Here is a 25184-nt window from a genome sequence, read left to right as displayed (position 1 = left end):
TTCATTTTTTTGCTAAGAAATAGATATCATTGTACTAACAAATATCTCTGTGTGTGTGTGTGTGTGTGTGTGTGTGTGCGTGTGTGCGTGTGTGTGTGTGTGTGTGTGTTTTTCTTGGTATAGATTCCTAGAAGTAAAATAAGGAGTCGACGTGTGTAACTTTTTTTTTTTTAAATTTTAGACAGAGAGCATGAGCAGGGAGAGGGACAGAGGGAGAGAGAGAGAATCTTAAGCAGTCTCCACGCTTAATGGAGAGCCCAGTGTGGGGCTTGATCCCACAACCCTGGGATCATGACCTGAGCCAATATCAAGAGTTGGAGGCTCAACCAACTGAGCCACCCAGGAGCCCCAGAGTGTGTGTGCTTTTAATATTTTTATATTTATTGTGAGATTGCTGTATAGGGAAGTAACATTAATTTAGCAGAGCATGAAAATGTCTTCAGAATGAGTATTGCCATATTCATTTGGGGAAAAAAAGCTTTATCCTTGCTAGTGGATTTTTTTCATGTTAATCTTAGCTTGAAATTCAGCTAGATAAGTTTATGTGGACATACTGTTAGGGAACTGTAGAGCCCACATTTTGCCTGTATTACCTTGAAGAAACCCACTGCCATTCCTTTAGTTCTGATTCCTGGATCTGTAAACTGCTTCTTCCTCCCTTACTTCCATCTCTTACATTCCCCTAAAAGGTAGGGAAATAGAAAATTCAGTGACTCTGGATTTCCTTGGCATACCACATAGAAAACATGATTTAGTGACTAAGAAACATAAGGCTAGTAGTCAGTACTAAGCATTCCATTTGATTCATTCAACATTCCGTTACTGATTTGGCAGGTTATTTGGCTTTGAATACATTTTATATAAACACACTTCTCCATTTTCTCCTCAGTCACCAGAGTTTGTTCTTTGTAAATACTCAGTGTGGTGTATGAGCTTTAGAATAAGATGGAGTTTACTTCTTTGGCTGGTTGAGTACTTTATATATATATATATATTTTAACATTTATTCATTTTTGAGAGACAGAGTGCAAGCAGGGGTGGGGCAGAGAGAAAAGGAGACACAGAATCTGAAGCAGACTCCAGGCTCTGAGCGGTTAGCACAGAGCCCAACGTGGGGCCTGAACCCACAAACTGCGAGATCATGACCTGAGCTGAAGTCGGGCGCCTGACAGAGCCACCCGAGTGCCCTGGCTGGTTGAGTACCTTAAATCAGAGGTATTTCATAGACTCCAGTTACACACACACACACACACACACACACACACACACACACACACACACAGTTTGGCTTAAAAATTGAATTTAAGAGTAATTCCTGCCCTTAAAGAGAATTAGGAATAAAACAACAATATTAACTGTGTGGAGTAAAAAAAAAAAAAAACATGTATTGAAAGAAATAGTGATTTGGGTCAGGTAGAGTCTTGGAGAGCTTTCTAGAAGAAATTAGATACTCAACCTGGTTTTTAAAGTTGGTGGGATTTTGCGGTCTAGATACATAGCGTGGGAGGTGTACTCTGAATGAGAGTGAGGAGAAGGCATGGAAAACACCATGGGTGCAAGGTTGAGTGCCAGCAATATCTTGGAAATAGCATACAGCTTCCCCTGACTGGAGTAGATCATCTGACCTGAGAAAAAGCAGGAGAAGGGGAGGGGATATGGGCAAGAGAGAGGAGGAGAGAGAGTGACCCCTTAAGTGTGTAAAGTGTGTAAAGACTTGGAGGAATAACTGAGTATTTTTATTTTATTTTATTTTTTACATTTAACTTTGAGAGACAGAGCACAAACAGGGTACAGGCAGAGAGAGAGGAGACACAGAATACAAAGCAGGCTGCAGGCTCCAGGCTATGAGCTGTCAGCACAGAACCCGATGTGGGGCTCAAACCCATGAACCGTGAGATCATGACCTGAGCCGAAGTTGGATGTTTAACCGATGGAGCCACCCAGGTGCCCCTAACTGAGTATTTCTGACCAACAAAAGTACTAGAGAAACCATCAGTCCAGTGTGAATCTGACTTCTAAAGGGCCCATGTGAGTCCTGTCCACTGGGGCACTGCTGGACTTAACTGTCTCAGAAAACTTACAGCCACCTAAACTTCTTATGCTTCACATTCCTTGTACTCTTCGTCATCTCCCCAAATGTCATCCCTGGTACTCCCACACTGCGTCCCACTTCTCCTCCTGACTCAGGATTATCAACTCGTACTCCATCACATCTGTCTTCTCAACCTTGAACTGCATCATCACACTACATTTCAGGGACCCTTGCCTGGTAAAAGCCAAGCCCTGGACCTATCAAACTGGTCTTTTTTATTTGCTCTTATGATAGACCCAGTACAAGGGCTGCTGAGCCTTGCTGGAGAAAATTAGGCTACTTAGTCAATAAGTTTACACTTGCTAACCTCACTTGTCTTAAATCTGCTGGGATATCCTCCTCGGCTGTATCCTAGGCTTCTTTCTCCCATTTCGTGCAGTACCTTTTTCATATTCTTTCCATTATCCGCATATTTCCGTCTTGCTATTCAAAGAAGTACTTCTTCAGACCTGAATGCCCATTCCTGCTGGCACGTCTGCACCCATTCTCTCCTCCTTCCCTCCTGTCTCAGTAGAAGATGTGCTCATCCTCCTCTGTTAGGCCAGTCCCATCCTCCCTGTCCACAGGTCCTGTCTCTTCTCATCCTCACAGGGACATGAACTTCTCAATTATGACTTTTCTCTTTTGAATATTAGTCCTTGCCCTCTCTCCTGCATCTTTTCCTTCAGTATTCAAATCTTGCAGTGGTCACCTGGTGTTTTACCAGACTAGGACCAGCCCCCCTCCAATCTAGTCAAGTATAACTCTGGGAACCACAGCATAAATACAAGGCAGTCCTCCTTTTGGCCACCGTTGATTGGTCCAAGAGTGGACACCTGACTTGAATTGGACCAATCACCGTTCTTCACCAGGATTTTGTATTTGAAATGAAATCCTGTTTCTCTCTCTTTTGGTGGCTGAAATTCAGAATGTATACATGTTTGGAACTGTTGGGAGTCAAGTTCTATGTGAAGATTGGAGAGTAGAAAACAATGATAGCAATGAGAAAACAATGAGAGAAGAGTGTGAATGAATTTGAATCGATTATAGCAGAAAGGTAAAAACAGCATTCCCTGAGCTTATTTTACAAGCAGTGATTCCCAGCCCTTTTCGTGTCATGACCCACATAGAAAATGGTAATATCAGTACTGCCTGTTGAGGGAAATGGATAAGGCTGCGCTTATGGCTGGTAGGCACACCTGTAATCTGAGCACAGGTTAGGAAGCTGTGTTCTACAGTGTTCTGGGAGAGCACACCTGTAACCCACACCCAGGTGGGGTCACCCTGTTCCAGTATCTGGTTCCAGTTCTTTGCTTGAGTCCCAGTCTGTAGGTCCTGTGAGATATCGACATAACCTTCCCGTAGATGTCATTTCCTCCAAGCTGCCTTCCTGAACTCCCAGCTGCTCCTCCCGTGTGCTCCGGTAACACCCTGGGCCCTGTACTCTTAATTATCTAATTATTTGTATACCCTGTTGAACTGTGAGTCCCAAGAGGGTAGGAAGCACATCTGCCGTTTTATCATTATAGCCCCCGTGCCTTGGAGTGTCGTAAACATCTCCCGAATGAAGGAATTATGTTCTGCGCAGATAAAAAGATTAAGAAGCAGATTGTAACTAGAACAAAGTCTTAAGTAAATATTCTTTCTTTCTAAAGGAGACAACTTTTGAATGGGCGCCCTGGAAAGGAAAGTGCATGAGAACTATGTCTTTCTGGCATTTTCACTCAAGGAGCTTTTTCAGAGCATGAAAGCTTCCAGTTTCTCATATTTCGACTTGAATTACATATCTCAGCATTCATATTGGAAAATAAGACTCAGGCCATCTTCAGAATAACAAATCTCTTGTGAAAAAAAAATGCTTCAAAAATCCTGAGAATAAATATGCAGGCATAACAACATGGGCAGTTTCTCTGTTGTCCGCTGGCAGAGTTATGTATTCATTCTTATTTATCACTACTGAAAACTATAAGGAGGGTCAGTTTCTTTCTCACAGGGTCAGTCTCCTTCCTCTGAGGTTCTCCTTCATTCTCTTTCCTTCTCTGAAGGTAGCCCTTTACCCCGATTGGTTGTCTGTCACAGAATTTCCAGGTTTGGTGCTTCACTCTGCTTTGGTGTGAGAGACCAGACTACAAGTGGTTAGCAACTGTGTGTGACTCCATGTAGCTCGACCCAGATTTTTAAAGCATTAGTCTCTCCTAGGGTCTTCCTCGTGCCTTTGGTTCTTAGACCCCACTACTACGGCTTCTAGCTATTTTGGTAAGCGTCCATATGCTTTCAATTCTGGCTGAAGTTTTTTTCTTTATTCATTGCATGGCGTTTGTAAAAATAAGGTTCTTTCTTCATTGGGATGTAGGCATATCTCTGTTTAACACTGAATTTAAAAACTGGTGTCTGGGTGGCTCAGTCATTTGAGGGATCCAACTTCAGCTTGGGTCATGATCTCGCAGTTCATGGGTTTGAGCCCCACATCAGGCTCTGTGCTGATGGTGCAGAGTCTGCTTGGGAATATCTCTCCCTCCCTCTCTTTCTCTGCTCCTCCCCCATTTAATCTCTCTCTTTATCTCTGAAAATAAACTTTAAAAAAAAAAACAGCTGTCCATCTGGCTCTCTCCAACAGCTGGGCCTGCCTTCTTGGCTTACAGCTTAGTCCTCCCTGCTTTTGCTTCTCTTTGGTTTTTGACATTTCCTGTATTTATGGTCAAAATTAAGACTCTGCTGTCCTGCCTTTTTTCCCTTCCATTTTTGTTTTGCTAACCATACATTATTTTTGCATAATTATATCACAAAAGGAGATATGGCTCAGCAGCAATTATTTCAAAAACCTTAAGGGAAACAATATATGAAGTTGTAACCCTTCATAGGTTAATTTAAACATTTAATGTAAGTTAAAATAAAGTCCCAATTGGATTGGAGTGGAGTCAGGTGTACAGGAGGGAACTTGGCTAAGTAATTTCAAAATTAATATGGAAAAAATAAATATGTGATAGTGGCATAGAAAAGTTTGAAAGAGAAGAGTATGGAACCAGGATATAATCTAATCTACCACTGGTACTCCAAGTAGCTTCTTGGCTGTCCTCTTGACTTCTTCTAGTAAAGTATTTTTCATCTTCTTATAGCCAAGTAGTCTTTCTAAAATGCTTATCTTCGTGATTGAACTCTTCAGTGGCTTGCCTCACCCTCAGGATAAAGGATGAACCCACTGAAGGTCTTGCATGAGTCCAGCCTCAGCCACCTTCGTGCTCCATTCGCAGTGAAATGCTCTCAGCCTCTGCTAACGCAGAGCTTTCTAGCACACCTCCCCCTCAGCCACAAGACATCACCCCTCCAGGAACCATTTTCTCATTCCCCAGCTCCAGGTTAGGGGCCCGTTAGCTCCCTGTGCATATCCTATCATCCATATCACACACTATTGTCACTGCCCATTGACTTGTCTCCATCTTCCTACCAGCCCGTAGGTGCCATAAGGACAGAGACCAGGTGTGTCAGGTTGACCATTTTAATCCTAGAATTTAATACAGTGCAGGTGCTCAGTGAATATTGGCCAAATGAAATAATTATAAGGCTGTATGCGATGTCTGTATAAGGCTATAGATGTTCCCCAATACAGCAAGAATAAAAGGACAAATTGAAAGAACTGAAAAGACAGCCCAGGAGACTGCTGCATGTATAAAAATTTAATAAGTGATTAAGTATGCATCATACATCCGAAGAAGAAAGGAATATTTACTTGATAAATGGTACTGCCACAGCTGGCTATCAGTTTAGGAAAAGATAAGATTTAGAGATGAGTCCAGTACAAAACCCTCAAAAAAGGTTGCTAAGGAATTAAAGAGTTAAATATTTTTAAAAACTGGAAGAAAATGGATGTGAATATTTACAGAGAAATACTCATAGAGTATATAAATACAGAATATTGTAGAGAAAAGACTTTTTAAGTTTATTTATTTATTTTAAGAGAGAGAGCTTGCACGTGTGCACATGCGAGCCAGGAAGGGGCAGCGAGAGAGAAAGAGAGAGAGAGAGAGAGAGAGAGAGAGAGAGAGAGAATCCCAACCTAGCTCTGCACTGTCAGTGCGGGGCTCGAACTCACGAACTGAACTCACAAACCATGAAATCATGACCTGAGCCAAAATCAAGAGTCAAACACTTAACCAACTAGACCACCCAGGTACCCCAAGAAAAGACATTTCTAAGGTAGGGCATGATTACAGATTTGACCACATAAAAGTTTTAAAAGCCCAAAGCAAATTACATCCCAGGAAATGGTTCTAGTAAATAAAATAAATAAAAATATCTTAAAAATATCACATATATTGTATATTAAATATATATAAAAGGAAAAGAAAAAGGTTAATATGTTAAATGAATGAGAACAATTCTAAAGACCCCAATAGGTAAATGCATATGCAGAAAATGAACAGACCATTTGTAAAAGTAAAGTATAAACAGCAAAATTAAAATTTTTTAATTTTACTAGTAGTCACAGAACTAAATATTAAAACAACAAAATACTGATAATTTTTTTCTATAAAACTGATAAAATTTTTTTTTTTTTAAGCCAGAGTCAGTGAGGACATGGTGAATGGATATTCTCACGCATTGTTGAGTACCAACATCAATTGATAGAGTTCATTCTGAAGCTTTTTGGCTCTGTGTATATCAATACCAAATGGTCATATACATTAAGCAACTCTACTTCTTGTAAATCTAGGTTAAGGAAACATTTTAGGTACAGATAGAGCTTTAAAAGATGGTCATCAAAGCATTTAATTACAGTAAGAATTAGAAGTGGTCTAAACCTCCAGCAGTAGAAAAATAAATGATGACTTATCTACTTGAGAGAATAATACATAGCTATTAAAAATGAATATGAACCACATCTGGGAGAAAAGATTTTCACAATATATATATCTGATAAAAGACTTACAACCAGAACATAAAAGGGACTCCTACAAAAAAAAAAAAAAAAAAGGTACTTTAAAAGAAAACCAGATGATACATTCCCCAGAGTAACTAAAATTAAAAAACCAAATATTGATGAAGATAAGAAGCAGGTAAACTCATTACCTATTGCTGGGGAGAGTCACTTTGGAAAACCTTTCTCAGTATCTCCCAGGCCAACTATACACCTGTCCTATGATTCAACACTTCTAACTCCTAGGTATATACTCAGGAGTAATGAGTTCAAGTGTCTACCAGAAGACATAAACAAGGTTGTTCCTTGCAGCTTTAATCAAAGTAGCCCCAGGGCGCCTGGGTCTGACTCTTGATTTTGCTCTGTCTTGGTCCAAGGGTCCTGGGATCAAGCCCCATTGAGCTGCACCCTTGGTGGCGTGGAGCTTGCTTGAGAGTTCTCTCTCTCTCTCTCTCTCTCTCTCTCTCTCTCTCTCTCTCCCTCTCTCCCCCCCTCCCTCCCTCCGTCCCTCTGTCCCTCTCCCCTGCTGCATGTGCACATGTGCTCTTTCTCTCAAAATAATAATAATAATAATAATAATAATAATAATAAAGTAGCCCCAAACTGGAAACAATCCAAACGTACATCAACAGGCGAATGCATTAAACAAGTTATGGAATGCTGTGTGGCAATAGCAAGAGAACAAACGAATGACACACACAACAAACAACATGAACAAATCTCACTGACATCATGGTGAACAAGAGAAGAGAGATCAAAGGAGCACCTTCTAAATGATTCCATTTATGTGTTGCAAGAACAGGCAAATTAGTCGATCATGACAGGTATCAGAATAGTTACTCCTGGGCGGGAGAATTGACTGAGAAAAGGCACAGAGGAACCTTCTGCTGTGATGAAAATTTCCTTTGTTAATCTCTATGCAGTTACAGAGGTCTATAACATATGTCCAAATTCAACAGACTCTATGGTTCATATGAATTACCCCTTTACATTTCTCATTAATAAAAAAAAATGGAGAAGATGCCTGGCTGGCTCAGTCGGTGGAACGTGCAACTCTTGATCTTGGGGTTGTATGTTCGAGCCCCATGTTGGGTGTAGAGATTACTTTAAAAATAGAATAAAAACTTTTAAAATAAATAAATAAATAAATAATTGGGAAAAAATTGTATGTGTGGCCTTGGATAAGTCAGTTCATTTTCCTAAGCTTTAATATTCTCATTTGTAAATCATAATAATACTTAACTTGCTGGTTTACTTTTAGAATAGCACATGGTCAGTGTGTAATAAATCACAGTTTATTTTCAACTAGAAATATTTTGAAATGATTATGATATGTGAAATATGTATAACTTGAATAATATGGTTAGAGAAATACAAAAGAAACAAAACTCCCTTATGCATTAAAAAATTCACAAAATTTATTCAGTAGATGTCTTTAGTTGGTGGGATTAGTTTTTCTTCCTATTTTTAGTTTACAAAAATGTTTAATGAGCATTGCTTTTAGAATGAAACCTATTAATCTTCAAACATTAGAAAAATTCAGTCAAGGGGCACCTGGCCGGGTCAATTGGTAGAGCATGTGACTCTTGATCTCAGGGTCATGAGTTTGAGTCCTGCATTAGGGGTAGAGTTTACTTAATAAAAAAAATTGGGGGTGGTGGTGCACTTCAGTGGCTTAGTCAGTTAAGCATCTGACTGTTGATTTCGGCTCAGGTTATGATCTCGATCTCATGGTTCATGAGTTCAAGCCCTGTGTCGGACTCTGTGCTGACAGTGCATGGAGCCTGCTTGGGATTGTGTCTCCCTCTTTGTCTCTGCACGTCTTCTGCTCGCTCTCTTTTTGTCTCTCAAAATAAAACATAAAACTAAATAATAACAATTAAAATTGTAAATTTCAGTCAATAGTAAGCTCAATATGAACCTACAATTAGTGTGAATCTCCAAATATTCTCTTTTAGGTCAGATTAATTGAAGAGGATTAACTACAACTAAGGAGCGATATTTATCTGGTTTTAGGTGCTACCATTCTATTAATGTTGTTCTTAATTTATTTTTGAGAGAAAGAGAGAGACACAGAGCATGAGCGGGGGAGGGGCAGAGAGAGGGAGACAGAATCCAAAGCAGGTTCCAAGCTCTGAGCTATCAGCACAGAGTCTCATGACGGGCTTGAACTCATGAACTGCAAAATCATAATGAGTTGAAGTCGGATGGTTAACCTACTGAGCCACCCAGGCACCCCTAGATGCCACCATTCTAAAGGGATATAAACCTAGAAGATGTTCAGAAAAAGCACAACCAGGATAGCAAAGAGACTCTGGGCTGTGGAGTGTGAAAGAAGGCAGAAAGAACTCTCGGAGAAAAAAATACCGAAAAGGATCTGATGGCTGTTTTCCAATTAGAAAGGCATTTGTGTGACAAAGCATTTGTTGTGTTCCCTGTGGTCTCAAGCAGGACTGGAATCAGCAGGTAGAAGCCATTCCAGGGAAGAGGTTTCTGGGTGGGATAAGAGAACCCTTTGTGGCGATGCTGTTCATGTATTCAAGACATTGATGGAGTGCTTTTCTGTTGTAGGTGCTCTGCTAAGTGTAGAGTTCGAAGAGTAGGTAAGGCATGGTCTTCAGTGAGCATGTACAGTGACGAAGGAGCCTGTGCGTAATGTTTTCAGTGCTACAGCACAAGTATGAACAGAATGTTCTGAGGGCACAGAGGAGGCAGCTTTCTCTTCTGCAGGGAATTGGAGGAGGTAACATTTCAGTCAAGTATTAAACAATGGATTAATCAGTGTTTGCCAAGGAGCCACGCAGGGAATGGTATCTGGAGCAGAAAACCAGAGCTGTGTTTGATGAGCCTATCAAGGTATGTTTGGGACAGATTGTTTAGGGTCTTGTATGCCCCTTTATAGGCAATGGGAAGTTATTAAGGACGTTTAGGAAAGGGAGTAGTGTGCATTTAGGGGGCGATATAACTCCAGCCATGGTGTGTAAGACCAGCTGGATGGGGAGAGACTGGTGGCAAGATGGAAGTTGGGGGAACATCCTAATTCTCAGGGGGCAGATGATGCTGGCTGGACGGGGAGTTGAGTGTTACTGGAATGAGGGGATTTGATCGCATAGCATGCATACCTGAGGGAGACCCAAGAGGTCTCGATGACAGATTGCTTCATGGGTTCAGAACTGGGTAAGGGGGAAGAAGGAATTGAGGGTCATGCTTGCAAAACTGGGGGCTTGCTGACCCTGACCTTACCCACAGGCACCTTTTGATCATGGTTGTAGGAACAGGGGAATGGACACCATCATGTGTCTGCTCCACGAGGGCAGGTACCATATCTGTTTGTTCACTGCTGTTTTCCCAGTGACTGGGACAATGAATGAATGAGCAATGAACAAACGAACGAATGATTTGCCATCTCTCCCAAAGTGGCCTCCTAATTTGATGGCAATTCTTGGACTTCTGTCTTTTGTACTTAATTAATATTGATCAGGTTAAACATGATGTCAGATGTTAAATTTTGGATAAGTGGACTCATTTGTTCATTCAGCAAACAGTTATTGAGTGTCTACTCTATGCCAGGCACCATTTTTGACTCTAGAGGAAACAAAAAAGACAAAAGTCCATGCCCTCTTGGAGTTTCTATTCTAGTGAGTGGAGACAATGAAACTAACAATGAAGAAGGAAGATACACAGTGCATTAGATGGTGGCAGATACCGTGGAGGAAAAGTACAGAGAGGGGCGAGGTAGAGGGGGAGTGGGGAGTATGGTGTGCAAACTTCATGTAAGGTGGTCAGCGAAAGCTTCATGGAGCAGGTGGCATTTGAAAGAAGTGGGGATGTGAGGAGGACAGGGGGGTCAGAGCTCAGGGTGAATTGGAGTCGGGAGTGCTGATGGAAAGCTGTGACACGTGTCTGAGATCGGAAGCCTTGGAGGGTTTGAGCAGAAGACTGATGTGATAGAACCTAACACGGTAACAGAACCACAGAGAGAACAAACTGAAGAGGAGGCAGGGGCAGAGTCAGGGATTCCAAGTGGGAGGCTGTGCGATGATCCAGGTTAGTCGATGGCGGCTTGCACCAGAATGGCAGCAGCGGAGGCGGTGGGCAGTCAGGTTCTGGATGTCGTCTGAGGGCAGGTACTGCTGGCAGATCAGCTGCCGGGTGGGGAAAGCGGGCTTGGGGACAGTATCGGGAGCTCAGCTCGAACACGTTACATGTGTAATGCCCCACAGACATCTAACTGCAGATGCTAAGCGGGCAGCTGGATATACTATTCTGAGGTTCAGGGGAGAAGTCCAAGCTGAAGATGTAAATTCCATTCTGAGAGAACTTGTTAAGGGAGTGTAATTTATGAACACCCAGGAAGGGGAATGCCGTACACAATAGTGTGTGCTTTAGAATCATGTAGAAGTGCCTTGGGAAGATTTCAGATCATGTTTTGTAGACACGAAAACGTTTTATAGATCAGATAAATAAGTTGCTCACCTGTACCCAAGTGAAAAGTTGTTTGCATTTTAAAGGACAGTGGATTCTTAAATCATGTATAACCCCTATTGCTTGCATTTGCTTTTTAGTTTTACTTTGAAAATAAAACATGCCTTTTTCCCAAGTCAGTAAAATTAGTGTAATAACATTTTTATTTTATTTATTTATTTTTAAAAAATGTTTTTATTTATTTTTGAGACAGCGAGAGACAGAGCATGAGCAGGGGAGGGGCAGAGAGAGAGGGAGACACAGAATTCAAAGCAGGCTCCAGGCTCTGAGCTGTCAGCACAGAGCCGGACGCGGGGCTTGAACCCACAAACTGTGAGATCATGACCTGAGCTGAAGTTGGACACTTAATCAACTGAGCCACCCAGGCGTCCCAACATTTTTATTTTTATTATTATTTTTTTAATGTTTATTTATTTTTTCGGGAGTGGGGGGCAGAGAGAGGGAGACAGAGGATCCCAAGCAGGCTGTGTGCTGGCAACAGCAAACCCAATGTCGGGCTCAAGCTCACCAACCATGAGATCATGACCTCAGCCAAAGTCAGATGCTAAAACTGATGTAGCCACCAGGCACCCCCGAAATCGATGTTTTCAAATGCAGCTGCCTTGACTCCAAATTTACTTTCTTAGCTTCTTTTGCCCTTCTCATTAGTGTTTGTTCTCAGATTTCAAGTGAATTTTAACAAGCATACGATGTAATTAGGAAGCATTGCAGAGTTTACCAGACTTAATCCCTAATTTAGGAATATCGGCTGTCAGAAGATTGGGAGCCAGAAATCATATTTAAGCATTTTTATAGCTGAACACTTAATAATATATAACCACGGATACTGTATTTACTCTAGTGTTACTTAGGATTTCCTTAATAGTATTTACTTTAGTAAGAAATTATGGAAAGTAGCCATCTTGATACAGTGGTATGAAATGGGGGATTTATTTATTGGTTAGTGAAATCTTTCCCCTTTCTTTTAATGTTTAGCCTTACATACCCAATTAAGTAGCATTTATTATTAACTGTATGTGTTGCGAAAAGCATTTGACCATGTCTGGGATTAGGGCAGTTGCCTCAGGCACCACCTGAAGAAGACAGAGCCTGAGTTGGTGAAAAGGTGAAACTACATTCATTCTTTTTTTTTTTTTTTTTTTTTTTTTTTGAGAACCATTTATGGAGAGTCTACTCTGTTTCAGGCATTTCCTTCAATCTGTAGATGTTAGATGTAGAGAAACTGAAAACAGGCTGGAAGATGGTGGAATACAACACAGTGCTCTGGTAGGGGAAAATAGATTCAAGAAGCATTGGGAGGCAGCCCCCACAAGTCCCACTCAGCTCCACCTCATTCATATACTGACAGGAGCTGACACTCATGTAACGCTATGTGTCAGTGACAGTTCCAGCAGTTTACACGTATTAATTCTGAACAACAGCCCTAAATTAGCTTAATTTTGCACCTGGGGAAACAGACGGAGAGGTGTAACTTGCTCAAGTTCACACAGCTAAGTGGTAGAGCCAGGATTTGACCTAGGTAGGGTATCACTTTTTTGAGTACTTCCTTCCTGCCAGGCTACTGTATGAATACCTTACGTGCATTCATCTGATGAATCCTTTTACCACACATGGAACATCGTCCCCCTGTCCCCAAGGCTGTAGAAGCCTAGAGAGCCAGGTAGCTGAAGTCACACAGCTGGTAAGTGGCTGAGCCGAGACAGGGGCTCAGGTATGACTCGGTCTGTGCCACTGCATTGCTTCACTTAGGAAAAGTCAGGAGACAGTGACAGACGCTTTGCACTCCTGCGTAATGACTACGGCTAGCCTGGTTACCTGATTAGGCAATTCACATTCCAAGAAAAGGAAGCAACAGGTCAACATGAGCTTATCTAAATATTTGTTTAAGAGTAACACGGAGGGGCGCCTGGGTGGCTCAGGTGGTTAAGCGTCTGACTCTCCATCTCAGCTCAGGTCTTGATCTCAGGGTTGTGAGTTCAAGCCCTGTGTTGGGCTCCACACTGGTGTGATGCCTACTTAAAAAAAAAAAAAAAAGTAATTTTCACCACACATGAGTCTAGTTACTTGCATTATACCAGTAATTAATTATGTGGGTTTTTTTTTTACTGTGTTTATTTAGATTTGAGCATGTTACTTTGTAATTGATCCTAAGCCTTCATATTAAAAACAAATTAGTGGAAGCCTGATGATCACATTTCTCTTTAACAGATATTTTAATGGGATTACTAAGTATTTCATTATCTGAAAGCATGTAATGCTCTATCAGCATGGGTTTTCCTAAGCAGTGTTCACAAATTGGTTAGAACAAAAATGAAATTCCATCTGTGAGAATTTACTTTGCTGCCTTTATATTCAAGGGTATTTTTCATAGGTTTTCTGCATTAAAACTCAGCATGATCTAACATAGCAAAAAAAAAAATTAAAGCCTATTTATTTTTCCTCAAGATGAACATGATGTGCGTTGAAAAAAATATTCTCTTAGCAGAATTTTGAAAGAATTTCTGATTAGATTAGCACTCTGTCAAAATTGCTGCTTAAAAAATGTGTTGCATTCCATTTTTTAAAATTTGTGACATTATTTCTTCTATCTATTGATCACAGGCCAGTGATAAATTAAAAAAAAAATCTCATCCTTCCCTGTCTTTTGCACTCATGTCAGTATCTTTTAAGATCTTTTCCTTTTGGGGGCGCCTAGGTGGCTCAGTCGGTTAAGTGTCCGACTCTTGGTTTCTGCTCAGGTCGTGATCTCACGGTTTGTGAATTCGATCCCCTTTTCCTTTGGTTGTAGAAAATTTAGAAAATGAGTTTTAAGTAAAAGGAAAAAAACCCCTAATTCTTCTATTTTGTGGTAACTTTTTAATATTTTGTATATATCTGCCCAGACTTTTTTTTACCCTACATATAATAACTGTGTAGAGGTGAAATGAATGCCTATGTGATTTTATTTTAAAAATAAAAATGGATTCATGCCATAAATAGGTACAAAACACTTTCATGTGTTGTTGTTTAAAAACATTTTTATGTCAGTAGATCATATCTCTGCAGCATTATTTTTATCCACTTTGCACCCTACTGTATTTCAGAGCATCAGCTCTGCCTACCCCACTTTAATCCAGTGTTAGTGGCTCCTGGGGTGCTATGCTGTTATACACTTTGTGTATGATAGTCAGTGATAATTATGTTGTGATAAATGGCATTTTCACTGGATGGAGGAGTTTGCGTTAATGATGAATATCTTGATCTAAATGTTATGACTCTGTTCAACCCAGTTATTCAGAACACGGTTGAGGTGGAAAAAGTAAATTTAATTTCATGAAAGCTGAAATAGATCTTGTAATCAGTGGCCCTTATTCATAGAGACCATCTCAGGCCTTTACCTGGGGCTCTTTTTCTCTATTACTTTAATTAGGACTCTAGGACCAAGCTTCAGTTACCTGGGAAAATTGATGATACCTCAATTAAAATGACTAAACCTATTAGGTCAACTCTTTTATTCTTAGAAGAAATGTTTATTTCGTTAACAGTGAGGGGGAGGGAGAGACCTTTTATAAGGGATCCTGTACCTCATAGATACTTTTTGTTCCCGCTTCAGAAAACCCCACAAGGCAGGTGTTCTGTCATGTCTGTGTCTCTTGTCTCTCTACTCGTTTCCTCATTTTCTTGAAAAACAAGAGGAGACCTAAGGAGCAGCTCCTAGCAAGCGATAAAACTGAGGTACTGCCTCAGGAATGACTGGAAGCCCACGTTTCCAGGATTCATGCGGAGGTGTGGATAGGAGTCAAAGTGGAAAAAATGACTTTTGATTTGGGTACATGACTTTATCCATGTATTTGAAAATAGGCATGTCTGATATTCCAGTCAATATCTGCTAAAAAAAAAAAAAAAAAAGTGGGGGGGGGGGATGAAAGCACCCTGAGAAGCCCTTGCTCAGAAATACCCTTAATGTATCTAATTTCCTACTCAGGGCCTGCTCAGCTCCTCCCTGTTAGCTGACTCTTTCTTGCTACTATTTCAAGATCTCATCTTAAAAGTAAATGTTTTGTAGTTTGTTTTGGCACCCACCCTAGCATATTTTCTATCATTTCCATTTTTGTCCCTAACTTATTTTCTCCTGCCTGGGTGGGAGTGGGGTGGGTGTAGCTCAGGGTGTCCTGAGCCTTGGAGTCAGACCTGAGGTTTACACCCGCACTCCATCATCCACTAATAGCGTGGCTTCAGGCAAGTTTATTCAGCTTGTGTGTGCCTCAGTTTCCATAGCGGTAAAATGCAGAATCAACAGAACCAGTAATGCAGAATATAGTCACATATGTTTATCGTTGAAGTTCAAAGGAGAGTAATGTATAGGAAGTGGCAAAACTTACTCCTATAGCCCTTTCACTCCTTTGAATAATATGAAGTGAGTGATTTTGCTCAGTGGCTTACACTGCACATTCCCTACTCCCCTCCCTCCCCTGGTCCCCACCCACCTCCTGCACTGGAATACAAGATTTAAGACAACATTGGAACAGGGCATACCACTGCCAAGAGGCTTCTTCTCTGGGTGACTCCCACGTACACACCTGTTTCCTGTCTTCTCCTTCTAATAACACGGAAGAGTAAAAACGCAGTCTGATCTACTTACACGAAACAATGACCTCTTACCCAGAGCCTTTTTGGAAAATAATTCCTGCCATTTGTATCCCTGGCTTCCACGTCAGCTCATCCGCTGAGGTCTTACTTGAAGTGTTTTCAATGTGCTTGTAACGTCTTCCATGCTCAGTGTGTTTATTCTTTGCCCGGTATTTAGCGGTTAGTGATCATGTGCTTTCGCCAGTGGTGTGGTTCTGACTTGCTGTTTTTTGATGCTTTTCAATGTTGTCCATTTTCTTTAGTGAAAATGCAGTTAATTAGTAAGGATAGGCACCAGATTTTACCTACAAGTCATATTTCTGAAAATAATTTTGAAAATGTTTGTCTGCTTAAATGAGAAGGGTTTTGTTTTTTTTTTTAAGCTTGCATTTTCCTCATTGCTTTGGCATAAAAGATAATTCCTCCTGTACGTAGTCACTGAGCATCTGTTTTGTGGACTTTAGATTCTGGAGAATTTGTCTTTGAACCTAGTAATGGCTTTTTTTTCCTACTTTTTGGGTACATGTTAGTTGAATGGATTGAAGGTTGGGAATACAGAGAGCTAAGAAAACACCGTGCTTTTTAAAAAATAATGTAAGGCTTTCTACTAAATTTTTATTGTGGTAAAACAAATACATAAAATTTACCATTTTAACCCTTTCTGAGCGTACATTTCAGTAGCATTCAGTGTAGCCATCACCACTGTCCACCTCTGGAATCTTTTCGTCATCCCAAACTTAAACTCCATGACTATTAAGCACTAACTCCCTATCTTACCACACCCCACCCCCAGCCCCGGTATCCACTATTCTCCTTTCTGTCTCTATGGATTTGACCATTCTAGATATCCCGTGTAAGTGGAATCCTACAATATGTGTCCTTTTGTGATTGGCTCAGTTCACTTCGCATGTTTTCAGGGTTCATCCACGTTGTAGCAGGTGATAGAATTTCACTCTTTTTGAAGGTTGAATATTCCATTCTGTGTACAGCACCCGCATGGTATGAACTGCACGGGTCCACTTACGTGATTTTTTTTGGTAAATACCCTATGGCAATGTAAAAGGATCTTCTCTCCCAGGTGATTTTCTTTTTTCTTTTTCTAAAATTTTTTTTTTAACGTTTATTCATTTTTGAGAAACAGAGACAGAATATGAGTTGGGGAGGGGCAGAGAAAGAGGGAGACACAGAAACCGAAGCAGGCTCCAGGCTCTGAGCTATCAGCACAGAGCCCGACATGGGGCTCAAACCCACAAACTGCAAGATCATGACCTGAGCAGAAGTCGGACACTCAACCCACAGAGCCACCCAGGTACCCCTCCCAGATGATTCTCTCTTTTTTTTTTTTATTTAAAAAAAAAATTTGTTAACGTTTATTTATTTTTGAGACAGAGAGAGACAGAGCATGAATGGGGGAGGGTCAGAGAGACAGGGAGATACAGAATCTGAAGCAGGCTCCAGGCTCTGAGTTGTCAGCACAGAGCCCGATGCGGGGCTCAGACTCACGGACCACAAGATCATGACCTGAGCTGAAGTCAGACACTTAACCAACGGAGCCACCCAGGCGCCCCGCAGATGATTTTCTTAATAACATTTTCTTCATTCTAGCTTACTTTATTTTAACAGTACAGTATATAACACATATAAAGTACCAAATATGTGTCAGGGGACTGTTATGTTATTGGTGAAGCTCCCTGTCAACAGGAGGGAGTTTATTAGTGTTAAGTTTTGGGGGAGTCAAAGTCATACACAAATTATTGACTGTGCACATGGGGGGGGGGGTTGGTACCTTAACCCCCATGTTGTCCAAGGGTCAACAGTATATAACACATTTTATTTCTTCATCCCGTCCATTGATGGACATTTGGGTTGGTTCTCTGTTCAGTTCCTCTGCCCATTTTAAAATCAGATTAACTGTTTTTTTGCCATTGAGTTGGAAGGATTTTTAAATATATTTTGGGTATTAACTCCTTATGAGACATATGATTTGAAAATACTTTTTCCCATAGGTTGTCTTTTCATTTTGTTGATAGTTTCCTTTGATGTAGTCCGACTTAGCTTTATTTTCATTCTCTTTGCTTTTGATGTTAAATCCAAAAAGTTATTGCCAAGATGGACATCAAGGAGCTTACCACCTGTGTTTTCTTCTAGGAGCTTCGTGGTTTCACATCTTATGATTAGGTCCTTTATTCATTTTGAGTTGATCTTTTTGTAGGGTGTAAGATGGGGGTCCAGTTTCATCCTTTTGCACGTGGCTGTCAGTTTTTCGAACACCATTTATTGAAGACACTATCCTTTCTAACCCTTCTATGTTCTTGGCTCCTTTGTTATAAATTAACTGGCCATACATGCATAGGTTCATTTCTGGACTCTGTATTTTCTTTTACTGATCTATTTTTATGCCAATACCATACTGTTTTAATTACTGTAACTTTGTAATATAGTAATATTCTGTTAACTATTACCTATTAAGTTAACTTTCAGCATGCTCAGGCAATTAAAAATACCAAAAGCATTTCAAAACTCTGTGAATGTGCACATGTTACCTTACTTAAAGTTCATCCTGAAATGAGAAACAACCTATGGTATAAAGGGATGTAGTGTGGACATTATTATTTTAATAGTACTTAATTTGGGTTTGAAAACATTCCACACAAAGCTGAATAAGCTCAGCAAGTATTTCTAATATCACAATTTTCAAATAAGCCACAGCTGAAAAAACAAAGGTATGCTATTCTTTGGATAAAACCTTCTATTCTAATTAATTTTTTCACCTGTTTTAATTTGATGTACTTTTCTATCCTTCTTGTTTTTAATTACTAAAGAAAACACACTAGTAACATTCAATCTGAATCAAGTAAAATGTGAAATTTTCTCTCTCCCCTTTCTTCCACCAATCCTACTCCCTAAAAGTGAGCACTGAAAGTCTGGTGTATCTCTTTCCAGAGCATGCAAGCATCTGGACAGCCAACTAGTTGCATGTATGAGGAGGGAGAGAGGAAGAGAGGAAGGAGAGAGAGGGAGAGGGAGACAGATCCTATGAGTATGTTTGTGTGTGCGTGTGTGTGTATACACACACGTAGTTTCAAATTAAAAGATAAAAGGCACCGTGCCATAGTAATGTTCTACAATATGGTTTCTTTTCCACTTAATGCAATATGCCCTTAATCTTTTCCTGTGCCACTATATTGAGTTCTGCCTTATTCTTTCCAGAGGCTACATCCTGTGTCTCTGAGTAGAATCATCCTCCTGTGCACAGATCTAACTGTGATGTGTTGGCATTGTAAGCACACTGCACTCAATACTCTTGTATATGTATTTTGACACATTTGAGCTAGTATTTCTGTAAGATAGAGGCCTAGAAATAGTATTGCTGAGCCATTTGCATGTGCACATACCCATCATTTTAAGGCCCTTTGATACATTTTACTAAATCCCTCTCTCAGATGCTTGTACCTATTAACGAAAAACTTTATCCCTTTGTCACTAGATTTTGCGATTGTAAACAGCGTTTGCTGATCTGATGGGTGAAAAATGGTATTATTATTTTACTGTACATTCCTGGATTGTTAGTGAGGTTGAATGGCTTTTCCTAGACATACTAGCTATTTCTATGTTCCAAAGTGCCAGTTTTTATTAGACTGTTTGTTATATTCTTATTGCTTTTAATAATTTTATATGTATTACTCCTGTCTACTGTATAGGTTGGAAATATTTTTCATTTTTTCTTTTAACTTTGTGTGTAGTAACTTTTGCCAAAAAAAAAAAATGTTTAAAATTTTTATGTAGTCAAATCCGTTGGCTTTTTATAGCCTCTGGGTTTGATATTGTGATTGTGAAGACCCTTCCAGATCCAAGATTATGAAAATATTCATCTATCTTTTTGTTTATTATGTTAAGTTGTGAATACATTTGTAATTTACCTTTGCATAAGATATGAGAGTAGAGATCTATTTGTTTCAGCATAGAGGCTCACTGGTCTCAGAGCCATTTATTGAATAATCTGTCCTTTACTCATTATTTAGAAATATCACCTTTATCACATGCTTTTCATATGAGTGGAGTCTGTTTCACTGTGTTACCTGTCCAGCTGAGAGGCAGTTGTGTGTAGTGAGTTAGACCAGAGAGAGCATCAGCTCTGGAGGAAGAGTTCCTGGGTGAGACTTAGCCAGCACTTACTTACTGGCTGTGTGACCTCAGGCGGAGATCCCATCTTCCTAAACCCCAGTCTGTTAACTAGGGGTGGTGTACTGGCTACTTTGCAGGGATGTGAGGTTTAAATGAGATAATACCCATAAAGCGTGTTAGGGCAGCACCTGCTTGCCTGACAGGCAAGGATTGGAAGAGCAGTAAACTGTTAGTATTAATGTGATTACCATAACCATGAGAGCTGACCCTTCATACTGCATTTTGCTGTGTGAGAAGACAAAAATCTCTTCTTTGTTCTTTACTTTTCCAGAGTTGAACTTCAAAACCAGCTTTTCAAGTTTCAAAGTGAAAATTCCTTAAGATTTCGAATGTTAATTGCATTAAGTTTATTAGGCCAGTTTTGGGAGAATTGCTTTGTTCCAAGTGAATGTTCAGTGTTCAGCATGGAGTTTGATTGTGATCTTGAGTTTGATTGTGATACTTGGTTTCAGTTCTGTCTGAATTTGAATATATTATTTGCTTTTTACTTTCTTAAATGGTTTTTACCCTGTGTTTGGTGGCTGCATTGGTTTGTGTGTATTTTCCTTCTGATTAATTTGAGCATTTACAGTTAGTTTTAGGGTTTTTTCCCCTAGGAGTTACCTACGTAAATACAACTTGACGTTCCGCTCTCCCTTCCATCACCCGATTTTGGATTTGCTACGTTCCTATTACTAGTTTTTTCAAGTGATTTTCAGTTAGGGTTATGTTTGGTTTTTATGGACTAGAACTCCATCACCAGTGGCTTAACTGAATAGGGGACATTTTCCTTATAAAATGAACAGTATGGAGGTGAGCAGTTGGGTGGGTGCCATGGCTGCGCAGTGTCACTGGTAAGCCTGGCACTTGGTGCTGTCCCACTTGGCTGTCCTTGGCTTCTGACGTCACTGTTCCTGCTTATCTCATGGTTATGCCACAGTCGGTCCACCATCTACGTTCCAGACAAGAAGAAAACAAGGAGGCCAAGGGAAAGGGGTGCCTCCATTAAGGATGCAAAACTTCCTAGAAACCCTACAAATAGGTCTTACTGACCAGAACTATGTCACAACTTCACCCTGGCTGTCACCCTTAGCTGGGAAGGTGACTATTTCTAAGTGGGCACATTGCGTCCCTGACCCAAATTGGGGTCCTATTAGTAAGGAAGAAAGGTAGAAGGATATCAGGTAAGCAGTTAGCTCTATTGGGTACAAGTTTACTGTTACACTTTTTTTTTTTTTTAAAGGATTTTCGTTTTGTTTTTTAAGTTTATCTATCTTGAGAGGGAGCGTGCATGAGCAAGCACAGAAGGGGTGCAGAGAGAGAGAATCCCAAGCAAGCTCTGTGCCATCAGCGTGGAGCCCAGCTTGAGGTTCTAACTCACAAACCATGAGATGATGACCTGAGCCAAAACCAAGAGTTGGACACCCAGGCACCCCTACTTTTATACCTTTAAATGATAACATGTATTCATCATGGCTAAGACTGCGAGTTCTAAGAAGTATCTACTGAACCCCATTATGGAAGATGAGGAAGTCAAAATATTTAAATGATCTTCTGCTTTTCTTCCTCCTCTGTCTTCTGAATTTTGCTAATTACGTTATTATTTCTAACATATGTCATTCTTTTATGACATTTTTATTCTCTCATTTATGAATCCAGCATCTGCTTCCAGTCCTTTTGCTACAGTTTCTTCCTTCGTCCCTGGGTTGATACTATTCATCTGTTGGTTTCTTCAGAATTCGACTCATGTGAACTATTTCATTTCCATCCTTGCACATTTTTAAGTAACCGCCTGATGCCTTTGTACTGAAGTGACTGTTGGGTACAAAATTCTGCAGTCATACTTCTCTTTGTATAATCCTTGCTGTTTTCTGCAGTTGAGTATTCCTGAAAGTCTGAAGCCAGCCTGATTTTTCCTTCATAGGTGGCTGTGGCCTGATTTTTTTTTTCTTTTTCTTAATGGTCATGGAATTCATTTTGGGGGGTTTGTTTTTGTATCTTCAAGGCACAGTAACCTCACTGTGTCTTGATGTTCATTCATCTCTATTAGTTTATTGTAGAATGTATGTAACCCTTCACTAAGGTCATTTAAGGTAACTTTTTTAATTTATTGAACTATATCCCAGAACACCTTTTCAGCTTTCTATGTTCTTTTCTCCAGAAATCCCAGTCAGGGAGCACCTGGGTGGCTCAGTCTGTTAAGTGTCCATCCAACTTTTAATTTTAGCTCAGGTCATGATCTCACAGTTCGTGAGTTTGAGCCTCGAGTGGGCTGTACACTGACAGTGCAGAGCCTGCTTGGGATTCTCTCTCCCTCTCTCTCTGCCCCTCTCCAACTTGTGCTCTTTCTCTCTCTCTCAAAATAAATAAACATTAAAAAAAAAATCCCAGTCGGGATTTGTTAGTTTGCCATTGTCATTTCCTGTATCTGTTATTTTCTGTCTGATCCTTTTGTTTTCCATTTTATCTTCTCAGTTTTTCAAGTTCATCTTCCATAGCCCGAGCTGTGTTTTTAACAGGTTCTTTGCTCCTTTTTGTTGCTACCATTACTACCTTTTTTTTACATATTGACTTGATTTTACTCTTCCTCTCCTTTCTGAACTCTGCTATTTCCTTTTTTTAAACTTTTACTTGTATCATTTCTTTTTTATTTTTTTAATTAAAAAATTTTTTTAATGTTTATTTACTTTTGGGAGAGAGAGAAAGAGAATGAGGGCAGAGGCAGAGAGAGGGAGACACAGAATCCTAAGCAGGCTCCAGGCTCTGAGCTGTCAGCTCAAGCCCAATGATGCAGAGCTCAAACTCACGAACCTCAAGATCATGACCTGAGCAGAAGTTGGACGCTTAACTGGCTGAGCCACCCAGGCGCCTGTATCATTTCTTTTCTTTTCGGACTGTTTTATCTTTGTTTACAGCTCTTATTTCATAAAGGCTCAACAAATTACTGGTAACAAATTATCACATATTTAGTGACTTCAAAGAACACACATTCATCATCTTACATTTCTGGAGGTCAGAAATCTGACGTGGGTCCACGGGGTGAAATCACACTGTCAGCACACCTGGGTCCCTTCCTGGAGGATCTCAGGGAGAATCCCCCTTGATGCACACCCTTCCCAGCTGCTAGAGGCTGCCTGCATTCTGTGCTTGGGGTCATTTTCCTCCACCTTCGAAGCTAGCAGTGGTAGGGTCAAGTCCTTCTCACATCACAGAGCCCTGAGCTCCCACAGCCCCATCTCCTTCCAGCTGTGACTTCTCTTGTGTCCCCCTCTTCATTTTTAAGAACACTTGTGATTGATTACATTGGCCCCACCTGGGTAATCTGGGCTACTCTACCTCCGTTAGTTGATTAGGAGCCATAATTCTATCCAGAAACTTATTTCCTCTTTGCCATATAAGGTGACAGATTCACAGAGGTCAGGACATAGACAGGTTTGGGGGTAGGAGTGGGGCATAATCTGCCTACCAGAACCGTGAGATCATGACCTGAGCCGAAATCAAAAGTTGGATGCTTAACCCACTGAGCCACCCACGCACCCCTTGATTCAGAAAATTTTAAGCACCATGTCTTTGGAATCTTCAGTCTCAGCCAGTTACTAGTAGTGTAACCTTACGAGTAGTTCATGTTACTCAAGGTTCACCATGCCCCAGTTTCCTTTCTGTAAGATATTAGATCCTTTATAATGCCGTTTTGAGAATTAAAAATAGTTAATCCACATAAAATCCTTATAACTGTCTGGCTCATCCTCAAAGCTCCATATATGGTAGCCATTACTATTACTCTATTAGAAATTTGGAATTAGGAAACCAAATGAGTAAGAGAGGTATCAGGAGAGGTACTATAGCTAGAGTGTCATGAGATAGGACAGTGGTTTTTACTCCTTTGTGGGGTTATTGCCCCCTCCAGGACTCTGATGAAAGTATAGAGAATTGCCTGCAGAGGAGTGTATATGCATATGTCACATATGCAAGATCAAGGTTGAAAGCACCTCATGCAGAGAATGAGGGGAGGGGGCTGAGGCAAGGCAAAGCCGTATGGGAGTCAGATTTATGAAAGCACAGAGACTCATCAAATCAGAGGGAGCTGTTTCATAAACATGGCAGAGTGGACTGACCGAGGAGAGAAACAGCAGCCGTGAGACAGCCCTCGGTTCTAGGCCCAGCAATTCCTGCCCCAGGAATCCTCGGGGATCCCTGCTAGTCTCCTCACTTCCCTGGATGGAACCAAGGTGGCCTGGGTCTCATCTCGCGCAACCAAATTAGCCGGACAGAATCAGTGACACGGCTGACTTTTACGTGATGGATTATTGCTGCGTCATTTCGGATGGCCTTTAGCCAACTGTATGAAGTTTTCCTGTGGGTGTGATTGTATCAACAGGCCCAATGCTTTCAGAATAAAGTGAATAACCAGCTGTAGTGGCTTTCCAACTGCTGACTTCCTTTTCTGTAGGTTGAACCCTTTCCAGGCATATCCTACTTTTTCACATTCCAGTTTAAGGAAAAAACAAGGAAGAGGTGGCATCAACCTCTGTAGTAGAAATCTTTTTAATTTTGGTTAATCTTTTAAAGTTTTTGAGCTGAAAATGAGGCAGAACTTTACGAGATTTTAAAGATGGAAAGGATTTTAGAGATTTTTGGGTTCCTCTACTTCTTTCAGAAATAAAGGAGTGGCGCCTGGATGGCTCAGTCGGTTCAGCGTCCGACTTCAGCTCAGGTCATGATCTCGCGGTTCATGAGTTCCAGCCCTGTGTCGGGCTCTGTGCCGACAGATCGGAGCCTGGAGCCTGCTTCGGATTCTGTGTCTCCCTCTCTCTGCCCCTCCCCCCCTCGTGTTCTCTCTCCCTCTCTCTCTGTCAAAGAATTAAGAAACATTAAAAAGTTTTTTTTGTTAAGACATAAAGGAAAGCGGACCCAGCATCATGTTGCATTCTCTACCTCATT

General features: G+C 40.7%; 1 protein-coding gene across 2 annotated transcripts in view; it reads left to right on the top strand.

The window, feature by feature from the left end:
* The window catches only part of MYO1D (myosin ID), a 359179-nt gene that overhangs the window by 32909 nt on the left and 301086 nt on the right, over positions 1 to 25184 (top strand). The window contains exon 1 of one of the 2 annotated variants that reach the window (XM_030296023.1): positions 9708 to 9842. The exons of the other annotated variant lie outside the window; for it this stretch is intronic. Within the exon in view, the coding sequence (XP_030151883.1) occupies positions 9829 to 9842 (14 nt within the window). The 5' untranslated portion in view covers positions 9708 to 9828. Of the gene's footprint in view, positions 1 to 9707; positions 9843 to 25184 lie in introns of those variants that run through there. 2 annotated transcript variants of the gene reach the window in all.

This window comes from Lynx canadensis, chromosome E1, assembly GCF_007474595.2.
Source record: "Lynx canadensis isolate LIC74 chromosome E1, mLynCan4.pri.v2, whole genome shotgun sequence".
NCBI classification, from domain to species: Eukaryota; Metazoa; Chordata; class Mammalia; order Carnivora; family Felidae; genus Lynx; species Lynx canadensis.
Note: the sequence above shows the minus strand (reverse complement) of the source record. Positions and strands in the feature narration are given on the sequence as shown.